The 21,288-nt window shown below is 50.7% G+C and overlaps 1 protein-coding gene across 9 annotated transcripts in view; it reads right to left on the bottom strand.

Moving 5' to 3' along the window:
• Window positions 1-18,609, bottom strand: part of DNM2 (dynamin 2) — an 88,324-nt gene extending 69,715 nt beyond the window's left edge. For all 9 annotated transcript variants that reach the window (XM_068979808.1, XM_068979800.1, XM_068979805.1 and 6 more), the window contains exon 1: window positions 18,433-18,609. In XM_068979808.1, the coding sequence (XP_068835909.1) occupies window positions 18,433-18,593 (161 nt within the window). In that variant the 5' untranslated portion in view covers window positions 18,594-18,609. The remainder of the gene's footprint in view (window positions 1-18,432) is intronic.
• Between the last annotated feature and the right edge of the window lie 2,679 nt (window positions 18,610-21,288).

Below are 21,288 nucleotides of genomic sequence, written 5' to 3'. Positions count from 1 at the left end.
GGTCTACCACCCAGAGGGGCAGGGTGCTGGTAAATACATGGAAAGGAAGGCAGGGCAGTGCCCCACCCCATTCCCGGCATTCCAGAACCATCCTCTTTGCAGGCTTCCTTCAAGCAAGAAGGTGGGGCTTCCCCGGTGGCTCGGTGGTGGAGAATCCGCCTCCCAGTGTAGGGGACGGGGGTTCGATCCCGGGTCCGAGAAGATCGCACATGCTGCAGAGGAACCGAGCCCATGTGCCACAACTGCTGAGCCCTAGGGCCTGGGCTCTGCACCAGCAGAAGCCGTGAGAAGCTTCTTATCGCAATGAGAAGCCCGCACACAACTAGAAAGCAACCCCCCGTTGACTATAACTGGAGAAGAGCCCGTGCAGTGACGAAGACCCAGCACAGCCAAATGAAAAAATAAAATTATTCAACAACAAAATAAAAGAGCACGAGGGTAGACGACTGGCCTCTGGGGATGAGCATGCTGCCCCCTCACCTCCCAGCGTGATGGGGTGTCACACTGAGGAACCGGCCAAGGCAGAGCAGGAGCACGTATCACACAAAACAGGGAGGCCTCCCCGCCCTTCCCCAGGTGGTCTCTTTCCCACTCCCCAGAGCCCGCCTCTCAGCGAATCCTAACTTCGACATACACAGATGCGCCCCTTCTCTCTGCTCAGTCCCAACATCCTTAGACTAAGTCCCCAAGGTCACAGTCACATCCCCCGCCCCTGTCTCCCGGGCCATCCCTGATGTTCTCAGGCAGCAGGCAAAGAAGGTTTTTCAAACCACAGGCCAGATCATGCTGCACACGCTTAAAACTCACCTGGAGGGACTTCCCCGGTGGTCCAGCGGCTAAGACTCCACCCACCCACCACAGGGGAGCCCGGGTCCGATCCATGGTCAGGGAACCAGATCCTACATGCCACAATTAAAGATCCCTCGTGCTGCAACTTAAGATTAATCAGCACAGCCAGATTAAAACAAACAGAAAAATCACCTGTAGGTTCCTGCACACCTGGAAAAGAATCAATGTCCTCCTCCTCACAGCCTACAAGGCCCTGCCTGCACCAGTATTCTTGCCTGGAGAATCCCATGGACAGAGGAGCCTGGCAGACTAGTCTATGGGGTCACAAAAGAGTTGGACACGATTTAGCAACTAAACAATAAAATAAGCATAAAAAACAGTGCCTGGCCCATCAGGTCGTTGGCAGGCAGGACTAGAAAGACGAGTCACATGAAGCCCAGCGCCTGGCACACGTGGGGCCCTGTTCCACAGGATCGTTCACAAAGGGATGGGGATGGAGGGGGATGTCACCCCCTGGCACTCCCAGAAGGTCTCTGGCAAGAAGATTCTAAGCCTGCCCTCTTTTCAGGACAGCAGCACCCTTCCAGGGATCAGCCCTTAGCCTAGCAGACGCAGAAATCTGTCGACCTCCAAGGTGGAGAAAACAAGAAACGACCTAAAAGCGTCTGCAGAAAACACACTCATGATTACCAAAGAGGATAGAGGGGTGAGAGGGGGAAGATAAATTAGGAGGTTGGGATTAACATATCCATACTACTATATATAAAATAAATAACAGACCTACTGTATAGAACACAGAACTATTTTCAACATCTTATAATAATCTTTCACGGAAAAGAATCTAAAAAAGAACAATACATTCTTTTTGTATATTCTGTGTATATAACTGAATCACTATGCTGTACACCTGAAATTAACACATTGTAAATTAACTATATTGCAATTAAGGCAGGAAAAAAAACCTCATGCAAGAGAGTGACTGGATTTAGTGAGACTGAGGAATACTACACAGCTGTAAAGACAGCACAGAGTAAGGGAAAAACAGCCAAGTCAATGACAACAGCTGGAGACGTCAACTCCCCACCTTCAGTAATGGACTTCCCTGGTAAGTCCAGGGATTCCCTGGTGGCTCAGATGGTAAAGAATCTGCCTGCCAAGTGGCAGACCCAGGTTCAATCCCTGGGTCAGGAAGATCCCCCTGGAGAAGGGAATAGCTACCCACTCCAGTATTCTTACATGGAGAATTCCATGAACAGAGGTTACAGCCCATGGGGTCGCAATGAGTAGGACAAGACTAAACGACCACCACTTTCGCTTTTGCTGGTGGTCCAGTGGTTAGGACTCTGGGCTTTCACTGCGCAGGGCACGGGTTCGATCCCCAGTCGGGAAACTAAGATGCTATGAGGCGAGGCCAAAACAAAAAAAACAAAAACAGAAAAAAATCACTGGACAAAGGATGGCTGAGGAAATAAGAAAATGTAAACTCCACCACCATAAACCAACAACCTCCACCATAAACCAACAAGACCTCAAGGCATGTATAGAGCACTCCACCCACAAGAGCAGAATCCACCTTCTTATCAAGGGCACCTGGAATAGGTTTTCCAGGATAGGCCACATTTGAGGTCATAAAACGATACTGAGTAACTGTGAAAGGCCTGAATGAAATCATACAAAGTATGTTTTGTGACCATACTAGCAGCAAGTTTGAAAAAAGTAACAGCAGGAAAGTTTGGGAAATTCACAAATACATGGAAACTAAACCATATATTCCTAAATAGCCAGTGAGTCAAAGAAGAAATCACAAAGGGAATTAGAAAATACTTTGCGATGAATGAAAATGAAAGCACAACATCAGAAATCTTGTAGAGCACAGCTGAAGCAGTGCACAGAGGGAAGTGCATAGATAGAGGTAGAAGGGGACGACAGAGGATGAGATGGCTGGATGGCATCACCGACTCGACGGACATGAGTCTGACTGAACTCCGGGAGTTGGTGATGGACAGGGAGGCCTGGCGTGCTGCAATTCATGGGGTCGCAGAGTCGGACACGACTGAGCGACTGAACTGACGTTAAAGGAGAAGACTGCAATTTTGCACATGTCAATTATACCTCAATAAAGCTTTAGCAACTTTTTCCTAATTAAAAACCATTTTAAAATTTGTTTTTAGAAAGAAGAAAGATCCCTGGAGGGCCAGTGGTTGACTCCATGCTTCCACAGCAAGGAGCATGGTTTCAATCCTGGTTTGCAGAACTAAGATCCACATGCCCCACATTGCAACCCCCCCAAAAAATGAAGAAAGAAATCTGAATAGACCCATAACAAGTAAAGCAAAAACCTACCCACAAAGAAAGGCCTGACTCAGTTTCACTGGTCAACTCTCACAAACATGTAAAGAATTAATACCAATCTTTCACAAACTCTTCCCCCAAATAGAAACACCTCCTAGCTCATTCTATGAGGGCAGCATTACCCTGATACCAAAGCTAGACAAAAATATCACAAGAAAAGCACAAATCAGTATCTCTTATGAGTAAAGACACTCAAGAAAATCCACAACAAAATACTAGCAAACTAAATCCAGTAACATAAAAAAATACGCCATAGAGACTTCCCTGGTGGTCCAGCGGCTAAGATGCCGACCTTCCAAAGCAGGGGGCCTGGGTTTGATCCCTGGTCAGGGAACTAGATCCCATATGCCATAACTAAGACCTGATGCAGCCAAATAAATAAATTAAACATTAAAAAAAAAATATGCCAGAGTCAAGTGAGATTTATTCCAGGAATGCAGTGTTAGTCCAAACGGAAAAATGAATCAATGTAATACACCATATTGGGCTTCCCTGATGGCTCAGTGGTAAACAATCCACCTGCCAATGTAGGAAACATGGGTTCAATGCCTAGTCCAGGAAGATTCCACATGCCTCGGAGCAACTAAACGCACGTGCCACAACTACTGGGCCTATGCTCTAGAGCCAGGGAGCTGGAACTACTGAAACCTGAGCCCAGGAGCCCGGGTTTCAAAACAAAAGGCACTGCAATGAGAAGCCCAAGCACCGCATCCAGAGGGTAGCTCTCCCCATGGCCCACTCGCTGCAACCAGAGAAAAGCCTGCACAGCAGCGAAAACCCAGTTCAGCCAAAAGTAAGCAGAGGAACATTATCACTTTTTAAAATTTCACCATATTAACAGAATAAACGACAAAACTGTACGATTATCTCAATAGACACAGAAAAAGCATTTGGCAAAATTCAACACCCTTTCGTGAAAAAGACACTCAACAAACTAGGAATAGAAGGGAACGTCCTCATCTTAATGGGTTGCCCTGGTGGCTCAGCTGGTAAAGAATCTGCCTGTAATGCGGGAGACCTGGGTTCAATCCCTGGGTTGGGAAGATCCCCTGGAGAAGGGAAAGGCTACCCACTCCAGCATTCTGGCCTGGAGAATTCCATGGACTGTATAGTCCATGGGGTCGCAAAGAGTCGGACATGACTGAGCGACTTTCCTCTTCTTCTCATCTTAATAAAGGACAGATATATCTACACAAAACCCACAGCTAATGTCATACTTAACAGTGAAAGACTGAAAGCTTTCCCACAAAGATCAGGAACAAGACAAAGATGCCCACTCTCACTTCTGCTCAACATCGTATGGGGGCTGTCCAGCCAGAGCAGTCAGGCTGAAAAAGAGGGCATTCAAAGGAAGAAGGAAAACCATTCACAGATGACATGATCATGTCTACAGAATATGTAGAGGAATCTTAAAACTTTAAAAAAAAAAGATAAATGAGTTCAGCAAGGTTGCAGGATGCAACATCAATATACAAAAATCAGTCATATTATTACACACCAGCAGTGAACAATCTGAAAATGAAATGAAGGGGGAAATTCCATTTAACAGCCTGAAAAAATTTAATTAAGTACTTAGGGATAAATTTAACAAAAGAAGCATGAAACTTCTACACTGAAAACTAAAATATATCGTTGACAGAAATTAAAGTCCTAAATAAATGGAAACACAGCCTGTGTTCACAGACTGGAAGACTTTTTTTTTTGGTTTTTAATTGGAGTATAGTTGATTTACAATGTTGTGTTAGTTTCAAATGTGTAGCAAAATGCATCAGTTATACATATATTCATTCTTTTTTAGATCCTTTTCCCATATAGGTTACTACAGAATACTGAGTAGGCGTCCCTGTGCTAAACAGTAGGTCCTTATTAGCTATCTGTCTTATCTGCCTGCAATACAGGAGACCCTGGTTCAATCCCTGGGTCGGGAAGATCCCCTGGAGAAGGAAATGGCTACCCACTCCAGTATTCTTGCCAGAATTCCATGGACAGAGAAGCCTGGTGGGCTGCAGTCCATGGGGTCGCAAAGAGTGGGACACTACTGAGCGACTAACCCTTTCTCCTTTCACTTTAAATATAGTAGTGTGTATATGCTAATCCCAGTTTCCTAATTTATCCCTCCCCAGTGGAAGACTTAATATTGTTAAGATGGCAATACTCCCCGGATTGACCTGGAGATTCAATAAAATCCTCAAAACGTCAACAGCATTTTTTGCACTAATGAGTAAGTTGATCTTAAAATTCACATGGAAATGCAAGGGACACAGACTAGCCAAAACAAGCTTGAAAAAAGAACAAAGCTGTAAGACCCACACTTGTCCATTTCACAACTTATTACAAAGGTCCAGAAATGAAGACTGTGTAGTCCTGGCAGTAGGGGAGACAGAGATAGCAACAGAATAGATTTGAGAGTCCAGAAATATACTCTGGACTCTGCATTTACGGTCAACTGAGCTTTCTCTTTTTTTTGGCTGTCCACTGTGCAGCTTAGGGGATCTAAGTTCCCCGACCAGGGATTGAACCCAGGGCCACAGCGGAGAAAGCCCCAGGGCCTACCCACTAGACCACCAGGGAACTCCTAATGGCCAAATGATTTTGAACCCAAGGCGCCAGAAATATTCAATGAGTAAAGAATGTTCTTTTCAACAACTGGTGCTGGGACAACTATTAATAGCTACAACCAAAAGAATATCCGACTTCTACCCTACACCATATATAAAAGTTAACTCAAAATGGATCAGAAATCTAGATGGAAGCACTACAACTACAAAATATTTAAAAGAAAATATGGACTAAATCTTCATGGATTAGTCAATGGCTTCTTGGGTATGATACCAAAAGCATAAGTGACAAAAGAAAAAAAAAAGATAGGGGACTTCCTTGGTGGTTCAGTGGTTAAGAGGCCACCATCCAATGCAGGGGACGGAGGTTCCATCCCTGGTCGGGGAATTAAGATCCCACTCTAGAGCCCAACAGCCGCAACTACTGAGCCCACGGGATGCGATTAAGATCCAACCCAGTCAAATAAATCCATAAAAGGAAAAAGGACAGGATTTCATCAAAATTTAAAAATTTTCTGCTTCAAAGGGCACAAGACAGTGAAAAAGCAACCCGCGTAATGGGAGAAAATATCTGCAAATCATTTATGTCAGAAGGTCTCATTTTGACACCAGGTGTAAAGAATTTTTACACATCAATAATAAAAAGACAAATAACTTAAAAGTATGACAAAGGATGTGAATAGAGATATCTGCAAGATTTACAAATGGCCAATAAGCACATGAGAAACTCACCAGGGAAATGAGAAAAAAAAAACACCTATGAGCAAAAAACCACTTCACACCCACTAGGAAGCCGATAATACCAAGTGCTGACGAGGTTGTGGAGAAATCTGAACCTCCTACAGTGCTGGTAAGAATGCAGAATGATACAGGCACTGTGGAAAACTGTATAGGGGTTTCTCAAGATTACCATATGACTCAGCACTTCCACTCCTAGGTACAAACCAAGAAGAAAGGAACGCATATGTGCCCCCCAAAATCTGTACGAAAATGTTTAGTAGAACACAATTCCTATTAGCCAAAAGGTGGAAACGACCCAAATGTCCATCAACTCAGGACTGGAAAACACAGAGTGGTGTAAGCATAGAGTGGAATATTAAGCAGCCATTAAAAAGGAATGGCGTTCTGACAGACGCTACAATAAGGAAGAACCCTGAACATATTAATGCAAAGTGAAAGAAGCCAGCCACAAACAGCTACAGAGTGCATGACTCATTGACAGAAATGTCCAAAGCAGGCAAATTCACAGAAAGTAGAGGAGCAGTTGCCAAGAACTGGGAGTGGAGAATGACCGTTAATGAGCACACAGTTTTCCTGCTGGTTTTTTTTTTTTTTTTGGTGGGGGGAGGTAAGAAAATGTTCTGAAGTTAGATAATACTGATCACTGCACAACTTTGAATCAGCTGGAAGGTGCACTATTTTTTTTTTTTTTTAACGATTCTTAAAGTCTTTTATTGAATGTTACAAGAGTGTTTGTTTCATGTTCTGGTTTTCTGACCATGAGGCATGTGGGATTAAGCTCCCTGACCAGGGACTGAACTTGTGTCCCCTGCATCAGAAGGCGGATTCTTAACCACTGGACCACAAGGGAAGTTCCAAGGTTAACTTCTTAGTTGTGAGAAATGTTCTCACACCAAGGTAAGAGGTTTAACATTAGGGAAAGATGGGTGAAGAGCATACGGAAGCTCTCTGTACTAGCCTCACAACTTCTGTACATTTAAAGCTTACTTATTTTCTGTAAATCTAAAATTATTCCAAAATGAAAAAATTCCTTTAAAAACAAAACCAAGGCAAAAACCTCTTGAGACACTGAGTAGCCAAGAGCTAGGGATGAGGGGATACATTCTGGTGAGATTTTGGACTATCAAAGACAGACTTGGGAATCCCCTGGTGGTCCAGTGGTTAGAACTTAGCGGCTCTCTGTGCGGGGGCCTGGGTTCAATCCCTGGTCAGAAGCTAAGATCCTGCAAGCCCCAGGACCAGGCACCAAAAAAAAAAAAGAAAGAAAGAAAACCAAGATAGACTTAATTGTGGCATTTAAGGGGGTGGGGTGGGGTGGGGTGGAATCAGGGACACTCACACATAAAAATAATGAAAAAGTATCTGGCAAGAGCCACAAACTGATGAAGGTGGTTCCAAGCAAAGGGCAATCAATAGGAGCCCCTGCCTTATTCTTCCTATAGGAGAGAACCATATTTCACAAGTAAAACAGTCCAAGAAACCTGGTAATTAAAAATCAGGCTGGGACATCCTTTTGCCCGAGGGAATTCCAGGTGGGGCCTCCCCACCTCAGAAAGTGGCCCGCTCTGAGCTCCCTGGTGACCTGTGACAGACGGTGCCACCAGAGCAGAAGCTGCCGGGCCCATTTCCGTATAAAGGGCTTCCGCTGAGACGAGGGGAAGTAAGTGTTGCAAGACAGGAGACGTGTCAGCCCAAACCACTGGCAGCCTCCCCTGAGCTCAGTCTGCGGCTCACAGCCCCCGATCTTGATTCATAGATCCCTGCTGGGTCTCCACTGCCCCACCATCTAAAAAAGAACCATCTGAGGGTATCATCCTCCAAGCCACTGGCTGCAGGGCCTGCTGGGGGCTTTCTAGCCAAGGGGGGACTGTGACCCTCCAGAAGGGTCCTGGCCATCAGCACGGAAGACAGAGGCCCCATGGCTAGGACAGAAGAGGCTTGTCCCACACCCAGCGTGGGGCTTCCTCCAGGGCTGGCCAGCCGTGCCAGGCCGTATCATCCAGCAGGCGGGTGTGACCCCAGCTGGGACTGTTCTTGCCTGCTCTGCAGACTTGCCTGCCGGCCTGCGAGTCCCTACAGACTCTTATCGCTGGGAAAATGTGTCATGGGGCAGAGTCTTCAGGGCGCCTCCACCTCTTCCATGGGTGTGAGGGTGTCACTGGCCCCTGGATAGGTCTGATGCCCACTTGGCCACAACCTCTGGGTCTGTGGTCCAGGCAGGTTCAAGTTTAGCCAGAGAAGGTCTCCAGTGACAAACAGCAACGGTTCTCCCCTGTGCTCCAGCACGTGACTGGAATCCCCCTGGGAGTTTTCAGGGGGTGTCGGGAGGGGTCTGGCACTGGGCATCTGGCACAGACACTCATGGGGCTGCCAGACTCCAGCGGCTTCTTTTCCTTGGTTCTTGATCCAAGCAGGCACTTGGATCAAGAATGGGAAGGGGGGTGGGGGTGGGGAAAGTGTTAGGCACTCAGTTGTGTACAACTCTTTTGGGACCCCATGAACTGTAGCCCACAGGCTACTCTGTCCTTGGAATTCTCCAGGCCAATATACTGGAGTGAGTAGCCATTCCCTTCTCCAGGGGATTTTCCAGACCCAGGAATTGAACTTGGGTCTCCTGCACTGCTAGCAGATTCTCTACCATCTGAGCCAAGGGAAACCTCCTTCAAACCTTGGGGTCCTGCTGTGAGAAGATGCCAGCACCTGGACTAAGGGGGACCCGCTCCCGCCAGGGCTGCCAGGCAGCCAAGCAGGAAGCAAGAGTCGGAGGGGGTGACTCACTGGAAACTGCAGAGTCTTAGCTCCCACCTCCCTGGGTCAGAGATGGGGGGCAGCTTGGCCCCATTCCATGGCTAGGAAGTCAGTCCAGAGAGACAGCCATGCCTGGCTGGCCCTGCCACCTTAGCCCTGTTATTACTCTGCAAACCAGAGCCCTCCTTGCAAGGGGATACACGTGCTTCTGTCCCCCCGAGCACCCCAAACCCCTCTTCTGTTCTAGGTCCCACACGTCACGGGCAGGCTGTGAGCCCCCACAGGTAAGTCCCAGGGCTGTCCTCGGGCTCCTTCTCAGTGAACATCTGTGCAGAGAAGCTAATCCAATTCTGGTTTGGAGGGACATTCATGCAACAAATATTTGTGCTCCAACTCTATGCCAGTCAGAGATCCCTGCCCCAGGGGACCTGCTGTCTGCAATGTGAGGAGACAAAACCACGAAACCACTGCAGGCCCCAATAAGAGCTCTGAAGGAACCGTGTTGAGGCAGGCAGTCGAGCGACTGGGGTAGGTCAGGGCCAGCCTCTCAGGGAGGTGAGGTTTGAGCAAGGATCCACCCAAGAAAAGAGGAGCAGGACATGGAGAACTCTGGACCAAGAGGAGACGTAGAGGAAAGAAGGGAAAGGCCCTGGGTAGGCGTAACCCTGGGGTGGGGGGGTGGTTGAGGGGCAAACAAGAGGCCATGTGGCTGCTAGGATGAGCTTGGGGGAGAGTGGGAGAAGTGGGGGTGAAGAGGTGCTGGGGGCCAGTGGAGGACCTGGACTTTTACCCCAAGTGAGATGGGAGCCACAGAGGGCAGAAGAGGGACATGCCCAGACTCGGGTGTTCACAGGTGCCGTCTGCATGCTGTGGCAGAGGGTCAGGTGCCAGGGGACCAGGGCCGCGATCTGGGCTGTGGAAGGGGTGGGAGGGGTGAAGAGGGCTGAGGGCACACCGCTGCGGGGGCTCAGGCAGGACTCTCTGGTCAATCCCGAGTCCACTCATCCAACCCAGGGGAGCAGCTGGGGGGAGGCATCCTGGCCTCCACACCCAGGCCTGGCCATCAGTCTCCCCACACGCTCCTCTCCCATGTCCTACACAGGTGCCCCTGTCCACGTGCAAATTCTGGGAGTGGGTGAACAGAAGCAGCCTGAGCATCAATCACCAACTGTGGAGTATTATGTAGCCATGAAAAAGACAGGAGAGTGCCCTGTGGAAAACAGGCCCTGAGCTTTGAGCCAGGGCCCAAGCCAGGCAGGATGGGCACAAAGGTCTCTATTTACCTGTCTAGGCAGAGAGACCTACTGCCTCCTCTAAGAAGTACTCCCTGACCACCATTCCAATGCCAAGGCTCCCTAAGGGGCCTCTGCCTCCACTCCTCACCAAGAAGTGCCTCCCTACAGAAGGACCCCTGGGGCCTCACTCACTGTGCCATCCCCATTCAAACCCAGACTCTGCCGCTCACCATGGGGGCACCACTCTCCACGAACTAGTGGGGAAGGACAGGGTTCTTCTGTCGTTCCTTGGCCTGCCCCATTTCCACGCCTTCAACTGCCTCATCTGTAAAATGGGGCCAAGCTGAGGTGCCGTAGCAACAGGACACAGTGCCTGGCCCACGCCGAGTGCGCCAAGGGCAGAGAAAGTCCATTCAGTGCAAGAGGAAGAACAGAGCCGTGCTCCCATCTCCCCCAGGGGAGGCAACTCGGGCAGCTGAGCCCAGGCACTGGACACCCCAGCAGGCACTGCAGGGACCCCACGAGGGCTCGGATTATTCCTCGAAACTTGGCCTTGTACTAGACACTTCTGAGGCCACTGTGAAGTACAAATGCCGTGCAGAAGGAACGGAAACTGGACCTTGTACAGACCGAACCGAGGGGAAAAGAGGGGTTGGAGGGTCCAACAAAGCCAGGGGTAAGGACGCTACTCTCGATACAGGCAAGCAGGCCTTGGGGGACGGGGACTCGCACGAAGCTCGAGCCTCTGGGCTCTGGCCACTGAGGCAAACCTCAGTGACTCAGTTTCCCCACCAGGAAACAGAGATCAAGCCTTGGCCTCGAAGCGGGTGAGGTGACTGCGCCCAGGTCCCTGCCTGGATTGTGACAAACAGCACTCGTGACAGCGCTGTCCTCTCTCAGCGGCACGGCTGCAGTGACTCCCGCTGGCCCCCCGCCTTCATCCTCACCCTTCTAGGGAGGTCAGGAAGCTCTAAGCAGAGTTACAAACATTCCAACAGGGAAGGACCGCTACGATGCACTGAGCGATAGGAAACAAGCTACTGAAAGATATAAACAGGGTAGTCCCAGTTCTGGAAAGAAGACGTGCCTGAAAAAGGAGCAACCCCAAACAGTGCTGCGGATTTTGTCTAAGCACCAGCACGTCCACTGGTATGTAAACAAGAGAGGGGTCTGGCAGGATGTACCCCAAGCTGACAATGGCGTTCCCCTGTGGAGCTGGAAGGGAGGGATGGAGTGGGCAGTGTATTCTTCCTCCTGTGTCAGGGTTTCCCTTTTTCTTGAGAATGTGGTCTTCAGTGTTCTATTTTTACAATTAAAATTCAGGAAAAGCAGACATCTGACAGGCAGTTTCCTGACCCTCATGTGCCCAGTTGGAGAAGGAAACGGCAACCTACTCCAGTGTTCTTGCCTGGAGAATCCCAGGACAGGGGAGCCTGGTGGGCTGCCGTCTCTGGGGTCGCAGAGTCGGACACGACTGAAGCGACTTAGCAGCAGCAGCAGCAGCATGTGCCCAGTGGTCTTGCCTTCAACTCAGTCCCCTTTCCACATCTGAGGGAGGCACCTGCGGAGCCCTCTGCCTGGGACACCTTCCCAGGGGTCTTCAGGGGCTGGCTCCACGGCAGGGCCCATCCCAGCCTCCTCATCTGACGCAGCCCCTCCTCAGCCACTCTCTCACTCTCCATCATTTTCCTTGTTACTTTATCTTTAGAATGTGGCTGCTAATTTAACCATTCTGCTGGGCTCTGTCCATCTTGGTCCCCATTGGGTCCCCAGCACCCCGCAAGCTGTCAGACACATGGCTGATAGCCTCCAAAGATCCCCAAAACCAGAAGTCATTCCATTTGACAACCCAGCCCGACCCTGACCAAGCATCGTAGCGTCCACTAATGACTGGATTGTCAAAAGCCATGACCACACCTTGCCAACCCCACTGGGCAGTGGGCTCTGAAGGAGGCAAGCCTGCCTCAGGCCCCACTCCTGCCTCCTCCCTGTGTGACTTCAAGCTGATTCCCGTCTCAGGCCTCAGTTTCCCCACCTGTAAAGCAGGGATGCAAAGAGTATCTGCCCCCCAGGACTCTGAGACCACACAGTCAGACTGTAGACCTAAGTCCCTGGGCCCGGCACCCGGTGATCCTTCACCAACACTAGCCCCTCCCGGGTCATGAACATCCAGCAGCAGGTGAAACCGGAAAGGCCCCCTCGCTCCCTGTTCAAGGTAAGGATGACTGCAAAGGGAGAAATCGCCAGCATCTCGCAGGCCCCTCGCTGCCAGTACTAACAGAAACCACAGACACACCGGGAAGGAGGAGTCTTTTCTCCCCAGTGTCATTTTGCTTTGGAGGCAGGGCGATTTTTTTTCTTTATTCAGATCGTTGCTAATGGCCTATAAATATCTCATTATTGGCTTGCGTTTTTCCGAAGCTTTCACACAATAAGGGCTTAATTACAACATGCGGTTAGCAACCCCAGTAAATTAAGGGTTAGCTGATGTCCCCATTTTTTTCCTGCGGTGGAGGGGCCTGTAATTTCAGGCATTTTCATTCAAATCGGGCAAAAGCTTGGCAGATGGGTCTCTGAGCCAAATGCACACACCAGAGAGACCCCGGGCTCTGTGCTGCGCCCAGCCCCTTCCACTCGCCCTACCTTTCAAAACTCCGAATCTAGAACCGTCCGAGAGGCCACCCTCTGTCCTCACTCACAATCAACCGGACTCATCACCAGGGGATTTCAACCCATGTACCTAGCGAGGGCCATTATCCCAGACAAATAACTCTGAAAAGCATTTGAGCAGCCCACAGCTGAGTTCTGGAGAAATCTGTCTTCCCGGTGATAAACATAACCCCCAAAGAGCAAAAAAGAACCAACAATCACGTGGAGAGACAACCCACAGGTAGGGTTCGGAGCTGTACAATTTCCCAGGCCTTTTACTATGAAAATACCACTATCTGGAATAAGATGGGGTCGCACGTCCACTTGGTCTGGGCCTTAATAGGTCCCACGCACTTGTTGTTGTTGCTGTTGTTGTGTAAGTCATGACCAACTCTTTGCAACCCCACGGACTGTAGCCTGCCAGGCTTCCCTGTCCTTCACTATCTCCTGGAGTTTCCTCAAATTCACGTCCACTGAGTCGGTGATGCCATCCAACCATCTCATCCTCTGCCGCCCCCTTCTCCCCTCACTCTTTCCTTCTGGGTCATTAAATCCTCTTCTAGATTGCTCTGAGTAGCTGTTTTGCAGTGGTTGTGTCTGGACACATTGGCTAGAAGTCAATTGGCTACTGCTGGGCCTTTCTCCTCCCGACTTCCCACCATCATACACGGAACGAACGTTAAGAAACTCTCACGGCCAAGTACTTGCTCAGTCACCATTCCCACTTAGAAATAGCAGGAACAGGCTCGCACTAGCATTTCAGGACCTGGTTTGCCAGCTGGTTCTAACTCATCCCCACAGCTCAAACTACATTGATAGAGGTTTAACAAGTGGCTGTGCTAAAAAGAGGCATTACTTGTATTAAAAACATAACCATGAATTCCTTTTCTTTCAGAAAAGAGAAATTAACAACTGATCTTTGAGAGTCCCGACCCAGGACTGTACAAAATGGCACCAGTCTATTATTTTCCCAAGGATTAGCTCGTTTGAAATCTCAGCCTGTTCCCAGGAGAGAGAGACCACACGATCCCCATTTCCCAGACAAGGAAACTGAGGCCAAGAAGTGAGGTTTTTCAGCTGATGGACGGCCACCTTCCCACGGGTGCCTTGGGACTCTCCCTGATCCAGTTGGCCTGGTTACTACAGACCACACAGGCAAAAGCACTTTGGTTTTGCCCAAAAGGAAGGGCCTTGGAAACAGCAGCTGTCATTTTCAAGCATCTCTGAACCCCCAAGATCTGTTAAGGGACAAACCAGTCCAAAGGGCAAACCATGCACACAGCCCTCAGTCTGGCTGGAGAGTGAACCAACATTCATCTGACATGCATTCACCTGCCACCCACTGTGTGTACCAAGGGTGGCCTCTCGGTACAGTTATGTCTCCCTGCAGGGATCCATCACCCAAGATCGAATGGAAATGCAGCTGGAAACGGCTGCACCTGTGGGCAGCTACTCCTTGTTAAAAGAAAAATGGCACCAGGCCCACATGTACTTATAGGCACTACATTATCAAGGCAACATTGGAAATCAAAGGTGAGGGCCCACAGCTTGCCCAGGACCAGGTATCCGAACAGTACGGCTGGCAGCACTCCCTCTCCCCAGAGCAATCCCTGGCCCCCAGGGCTCCACGTGGCGTGCTCCCCACCCCACCCCAGTATCCCACTAAGCTCATCTCCTCTCTTCTCCCACTGTGCTCAGCACTCTCCCACCTCACGGCCTTTGCAGCAGTCATTCCCACAGCCTGGATGCTCTTCCTGCAGATTACACTGGTGAGTCCTCCCTTACCTCCTTACGTCTCTGCTCAAACGTCACCTTCCCACGTGGGCCTTCCCTGACCCTCCATTTAAAACTGTAAATTCAGACTTTCCTGGTGGTCCAGTGGTTAAGAATCTGTCTGCCAATGCAGGGGACACGGGTTCGATCCCTGGTCTGGAAGGATTCTACACAGTTGCCTACAGGGGACAACAGAGCCCACACCACAACTACTGAGCCTGTGCTCAACAATAAGAGAAGCCACCGCAAAAAGATGTCCGTGCACCACAATGAAGGGCAGCCCCGGCTCGCCACAACTAGAGAAAGTCCACACACAGCAATGAAGACCCAGGGCAACCAAAAATAAATAAATAAAAATTTTAAATAATTAAAAAAAATTTTGTTAAGAGATTTTAAATCTTCACTCCGCCCTCAATGCCTTAAGAGGTGAAGCATACCCAGCCTGGTGGCCTGCATGGGGCCCATGAGTAGACACTGTTAACAGCCCCATTCCCCAGCTGAGGAGACTGAGGCTCAGAAGCAAAGACTCACAGGATCAAGACTCTGAGCTGGAGGACTTGATCTCTGCCTCCCTCTCTTGCTTGTCTCCCAAGCTGAGCTAACAGGTCTATTCTCACTCAGACCACGATCTTAAAAAATCCACTGGGAGGAGGCAAGGAAAAGGAGCAGCCATGCTCTAGGCACAGAGAGCCTGAAGACGTGCTCTCCTGTCTGTCCCTTGAAACCAGCCAGGAGATGCTCTGTGTGGGTCTAATGCACACAGGAGGAAAGGGGCCCCTTGCTGCAGCACAGTTCAGCCACAGTCACAGAAAGCAGCAGCCACGGGGATTGAAGCGAGGCCTGCTTGCCATCCGCCTGTGTCAGGGCTTTTAGCTGAGGAGCCTTACCCACGCTCCATCAGTAAAACGAAGTTGGCTTCGTTTGAGAACCCCCTATCCAAAGAGAGGCCTTTTCACAGCTTTGGTTCTCAAGCCCTGAGTCAATGCCCATAATGACGGATGCCACGCTGCAGGCTCAGGAGGAGGTTGCCACAGGAGCCAGCTCGGTAGCAGCTGGCAGTCACCAGGTTCCAGGGTGGCTGGGAGGGAACAGTGAGGGACAGAGGGATCGATGAGAGGTGGGGATGGGAGAGAGACCCTGGGTTTCCCCAACCCAGAGACCTTGATCCTTCACTGAACAACCTCTTGTAAGAATGCTCAGCTCTTTGGGCCTCAGTTTCCTGCTCTAGAAAATGGGATCATAGCAGTGCCAGCCTCATGAGGCTTCAGTAAAGTCCAGTGTGTAACTTCAGAGCACTTTAATTCTGACTAGCTTTGGTTATTGATATGAAAGGAACCAGGGCTTCCCTGGTGGCTCAGCCAGTAAAGAACCCACCTGCAAAGGAGGAGACCTAGGGTTGATCCCTGGGTAGGGAAGATACCCTGGAGAAAGAAATAGCAACCCACTCCAGTATTCTGGCCTGGGAAATCCCACTGACAGAGAAGCCTGAGGGCTACAGTCCAGACTCACAAAGAGTTGACACGACTGAGCAACTAAGCATACACACACCCACGACGGAACCAGCCTAGTGAGCAACAGCACCCTCCAAGGAGACCCACTAGGTGCCAGGCACTATGCTAAGTAAGCACTTTTAACACACCGTGTCACTGCATCCTTGCAAGTCCTGTTAAGGGTCCATTAGCCCTTTTTCTGGTGGGAAAACTGAGGCTCAGAGAGGTCAAACAACCTGTGCAAGGTCACGAGGCAGATGAAATGGACAGAGCTTTGCAGACACCCACCGGAAGCATGGGTAGGCAGGAGGATGGCCAAGCAGGGGACCCAGGCTGGGCTGATCCCAAGTCCACACCTTTCCGCCACAGTAGAAAGAGGGCATTTCGCCAGGGACACAGCAGCAAAGGAGGAAATTCATGCCGCTGGGAGCAAAACCCTAGGCCACTGTGAAGGCGGGGCGGGGCTGGGCACCCAGCTGGGCTCCACTGAGCGCCAGCGTGGTGGCCTTGGGCAAACAGCAAGTCTTTTCTGAGCTGAACCAAGAGAGAAGTCAGCTTGGGGGCTGCTGGATGAACCTCTTTAACACTGATAACAACAACAATATGAACATGATGATGACTATGACGTTATCAGGGCTTCCCTGCTGGCTGAGCGGTAAAGAATCTGCCAGCAATGCAGGAGACACATGTTCAATCCCTGGGTTGGGACGATCCCCTGGAGGAGGAAATGCTAACCCATTCCAGTATTCTTGCTTGGGAAATACCATGGACCAGAAGGCCTGGTGGGCTACAGTCCATGGGGTGACAAAGAGTCAGACACAGGACTTCACGAGTAAACTACCAACCGCCATGACGTTATCATCTGGCAGCCTCAGTCACAAATGGAGTCCTTCCCAGAATGGAGAAGTGGCCCCCCATCTGGGAGGCAGAAGGAAAAGAGGTGGGGGGAGGAGAGGGGAGAGGTAACCACCCTCAGTGGCCACAGGGCCCATTCTCCTCCATTAGCTTTGTGAATCCTGGAAACAGCCCAGAGTGGAATTTGTCCACTGGACAGATGGGCAAACTGAAACTTCTCGGGGCTTCCCAGGGAAGGCTATATCCAAGCTTTTGCCACTGCAGCCTGATCGGGCCAGAAGTTCCTCTCAGGATCCAAGGAGGATCCCCACCATGCAGGCTTTGGCTTGGGGGCTGGTCCCCATGTTCCAGGGCCCTGCAGGCAACCTGACATGGGCCAGGAAAGACTCCTGGAAAAAGCCTGCCCCCCAGGGTCCTACTTCCAATTCAGAGGAGAGGAGTTCAAGTCTCACCCTTCAGCCCCCTTCTCTTCTGCAAGCTCCTCTCATCCCCTGCCCAGAAGTGGGGTCAGGGAGACAAGAAGGACTGACACCATGACACAAAGACAAAAGGATCCACTTGGAAGCGAGGAGCCAGCGTTCGCCAGGCACCAAGTTGAAGAGGCAGCCCAGGAGAGCCAGACAACAGGGTCTCCCAGGGTCCAGCCAGCCAGTCAGACAGCACAGGCCAGCTGGGTAACCCAACAGAGGAAGAGCTAAGTCTGTGAGGGGCACGGATGGGCAACCAGACAGGACAGGGCCTTCTGGCTAGCTAGCCAGGCAGCAGGGGGCTGCCCCGCGGTCCTGGACAGATGGACAGCCAAATGGTGGTGGCGGGGAAGCCTATCCAGGACAGAGAGACAGCAAGCCAGACGACAGGAACTGCTCCAAATCAATGAGCAGCCGGCCAGACCACGGGGATCGGCCCAGTAAATATCCAGGAGACAGGTTCAGGACAGACAGACAACCAGATGGTAGAATTCACCCACTAGAGCTGGGGGCCAGAGAGTCAGAGGTCTTGCACTGCACTTCCTGGCCCACGCCCCCCAGCGCGTGGGACACCCCTTAGGTCTGGGCCGGCTCCCCAGCCCCTACAAGGAGCCCTCCACTCAGGGCGTCCCACAGGGCCCGCCCCTCTGTCCCCGTCCCGGTCGCGGGCACGCAAGCGCCGCAGTTACGCCGGCGGCGCAGGGCGCGCCATTCCCAGTCCGCCCTCCGCGCCGTAGGCCGCCGCCCGCCCGCCGTCGCCACCGAGCTCGCTCACCGGCCCACGAAGTTCTCGAGCACAGAGCTCTTGCCGGCGCTCTGGCCGCCCACCACGGCGATCTGCGGCAGGTCCAGGTGGCAGCTCTGGCCGATGGAACTGAAGGCATCCTGCAGCTTGTTGACCAGCGGGATCAGCTCTTCCATCCCGCGGTTGCCCATGGCGCCGGTGGCCCCGGCCCGAGCGACCCGCGCTCCTTGCCCGCCCCTGTCCCTCAACGACGCGGCCCCGCGGCGTCCGCGGCCGTTGCTCCCCGCCCGCCCGGGCCTCGGCGCGACGCCCGCTCCCGGCTCGGCCTCACGGTCGCCGCCTCATCCGGTTCTCAAGCGACACCCGACCCGACCGACCTCCCGCCGGAGCCCTGGGGCTGCGCCAAAAATCCTCGCACTAACTCCGATTGGCCGGCTGGGCTGTCACTTCTGCACACAAACCAATGAAAGTGAGGCACGGGCCGATGGCCGAATGAGCCCGCCCCCTGGGGCCTATTCTCTGATTCATTGGGCGCAAGAACTGTCGCTATTGTGGAAGAGCCAATAGCAGCGGCAAGCGAGTTGTCTCGGCCGGGAGGCGGTGTTTCGGGAAAAGGCATGTTGGCCCCGCCTACTAGGGGGTGTTCCCGGATAGAAGGAACATCCGCCAGTCTTATTGGCAAGCAGACCCACCAATCAACAAGGCTGGCCAATGATACTAGGGATCGGTTCTTCGCTTGACTCTATTTAGTTCCCTAAAATTTTCCCATTGGTTTATATAAATATCACTCCCTTCTATCACCCAACAAGTCAAAGAGGGTGGGATTTAACTTCCAAATCTTGACTCTGATTGAAAGCTGTATCTGTCCATCAAAAAACCTCCCCCGCCCCGTTCTAGTTTGTGAATGTTGTATGTCAAGTAGGGTCTTCTGGAGCAGAGGATAGGTTCACAGTACGCGGCAACGCGCGCCGCCTAGTGGTAGGACTCAGTGCTGATAGTCACTTGTGTTTCTGGGCTCTAAAGAAAACTACAAGTCTCAAAATGCATCTTAGCCGCGAGCTTGCAAATCAGCTCCCTGCGCGGGGTCCCAACATATTTTGAAGGTCCAAATATACTTTGGTATGCAGATGACACGACCCTTATGGCAGAAAGTGAAGAGGAAATAAAAAGCCTCTTGATGAAAGTGAAAGTGGAGAGTGAAAAAGTTGGCTTAAAGCTCAACATTCAGAAAACTAAGCCAGAGAGAAGTAGCTCAGTAAGGAGTTAGGAGCAAAGGAGGTGGGGAAGTAGTCTGACTGGCCCAGGCAGTAACAGGGGAATGGAGAAACAAGGGGTGAAAGAATGGCAGAGTGGAATTGCCTTCTTCATGACCCAAAACTGCAGGTCTCAGAGACAAGCAAAAAGACTGACAGTGTTTGGCATTGCAGCCTTGACTACGGTGGCAGAAACTTGCAATACCCTAACTGCTCATTCATGGGGCTCATTAAGTAAATACTGTTTATAATCCATAAACAAAATTGAGTAAATTTTCATGTACTAAAGTGTAAACAATTTGAGATACAGTATACTAAGAGAAAGGTTGGGGGGAAGCAAGGTACCTGGAGAAGGAAATGGCAACCCACTCCAGTACTCTTGCCTGGAGAATCCCTTGGACAGAGGAGCCTGGTGGGCTACAGTCCATGGGGTCGCAGAGTCGGACATGACTGAGCGACTGACACACAAAACTGAGGAGATACTTGATGGCGCAGGGTACGCTTTATCTACTGTCCCATCTCCTGCAGGAAGCTGGCCTTGGGCAAATAAAAGGTTAAGTTGTTTACTGGCCAAAAAAAAAAAAAGAAGAGCAAGGTACAGAAAAGCATGTAAAACATGCTGACATTCATGAAAAAGAATGTACACACGGAAAATTTATGGATACACAAATTGAGAAATTTGTATTTGACTGTACATCCTTCTACATGCGTTATGTTTCAATTTAAAAACACCGCAGCTCAGAGCACCAGCTCTGTAACTGGCCACATCTGGATTAGATCCTGGGCCTGTTTCTTTGTTGGGTGATAATGACCAAGTGACTTCATTTCTCAGTTTCCTTATCTGTAAAATGAGAAACCATAAGGTTGCAAAAGTTAAATACATTTGACAACTGTTTAGAACAGTGTCAGGCATGGTGTAAGCACCTTCTTTGCTGGTTAGCCAGCTAAGTCCTGTCCAACTCTTTCGAGATCCCATGGATTGTAGCCTCCCAGCCTCCTCTGTCCGTGGGATTTCCCAGGCAAGAATACTGTGGTGGTGGTGTAGTCGCTAAGTCGTGTCTGACTCTTGCGATCCCATGGACTGTAGCCTGCTAGGCTCCTCTGTCCATGGCATTCTCCAGGCAAGAATACTGTAGTGGGTTTTCATTTCCCTCTCCTGGAGATCTTCCTCAGGGATCTTCCTGACCCAGGGACCAAATCCATGTCTCCTGCATTGGCAGGCCGATTATTTACCACTGAGCCACCTGGGAAGCCCTGTAAGCACCTTCTGGATCACATGTATTATCATCACTGTGTTTACTGACAATGAAATTAAGCCACAAGTTTGAAGAGTCAAGGCTAAGAGCCAGACCTCTGGAGCCAAGCTGCTACTTCCTTAACGGTGACCTTGGGCAATCGATTTCCCCCTCTCTGGACTTGTTTCCTCATCTACAAAAGGGGGAAGACAAGAGTCCTCACTCCACCTACCCCCCAGGATGGCTTGGGGGTCTGAGTCACAGGAAAAGGATGCAACTCTCACTCTAGGCATTACCTACAAGCTGGGTTCCCAGACACCAGTGCTGCTTTGGTTGCTTATTATTGTCACTGGGGGTGGGAGTGGGGACCATGTACCTGTCAACTACAAACTGGTCTT

The sequence above is a fragment of the Capricornis sumatraensis genome, chromosome 9, assembly GCF_032405125.1.
Source record: "Capricornis sumatraensis isolate serow.1 chromosome 9, serow.2, whole genome shotgun sequence".
Lineage (NCBI taxonomy): Eukaryota > Metazoa > Chordata > Mammalia > Artiodactyla > Bovidae > Capricornis > Capricornis sumatraensis.
The sequence above is the reverse complement of the archived record's forward strand: the minus strand, read 5'-3'. Positions and strand labels throughout refer to the sequence as shown.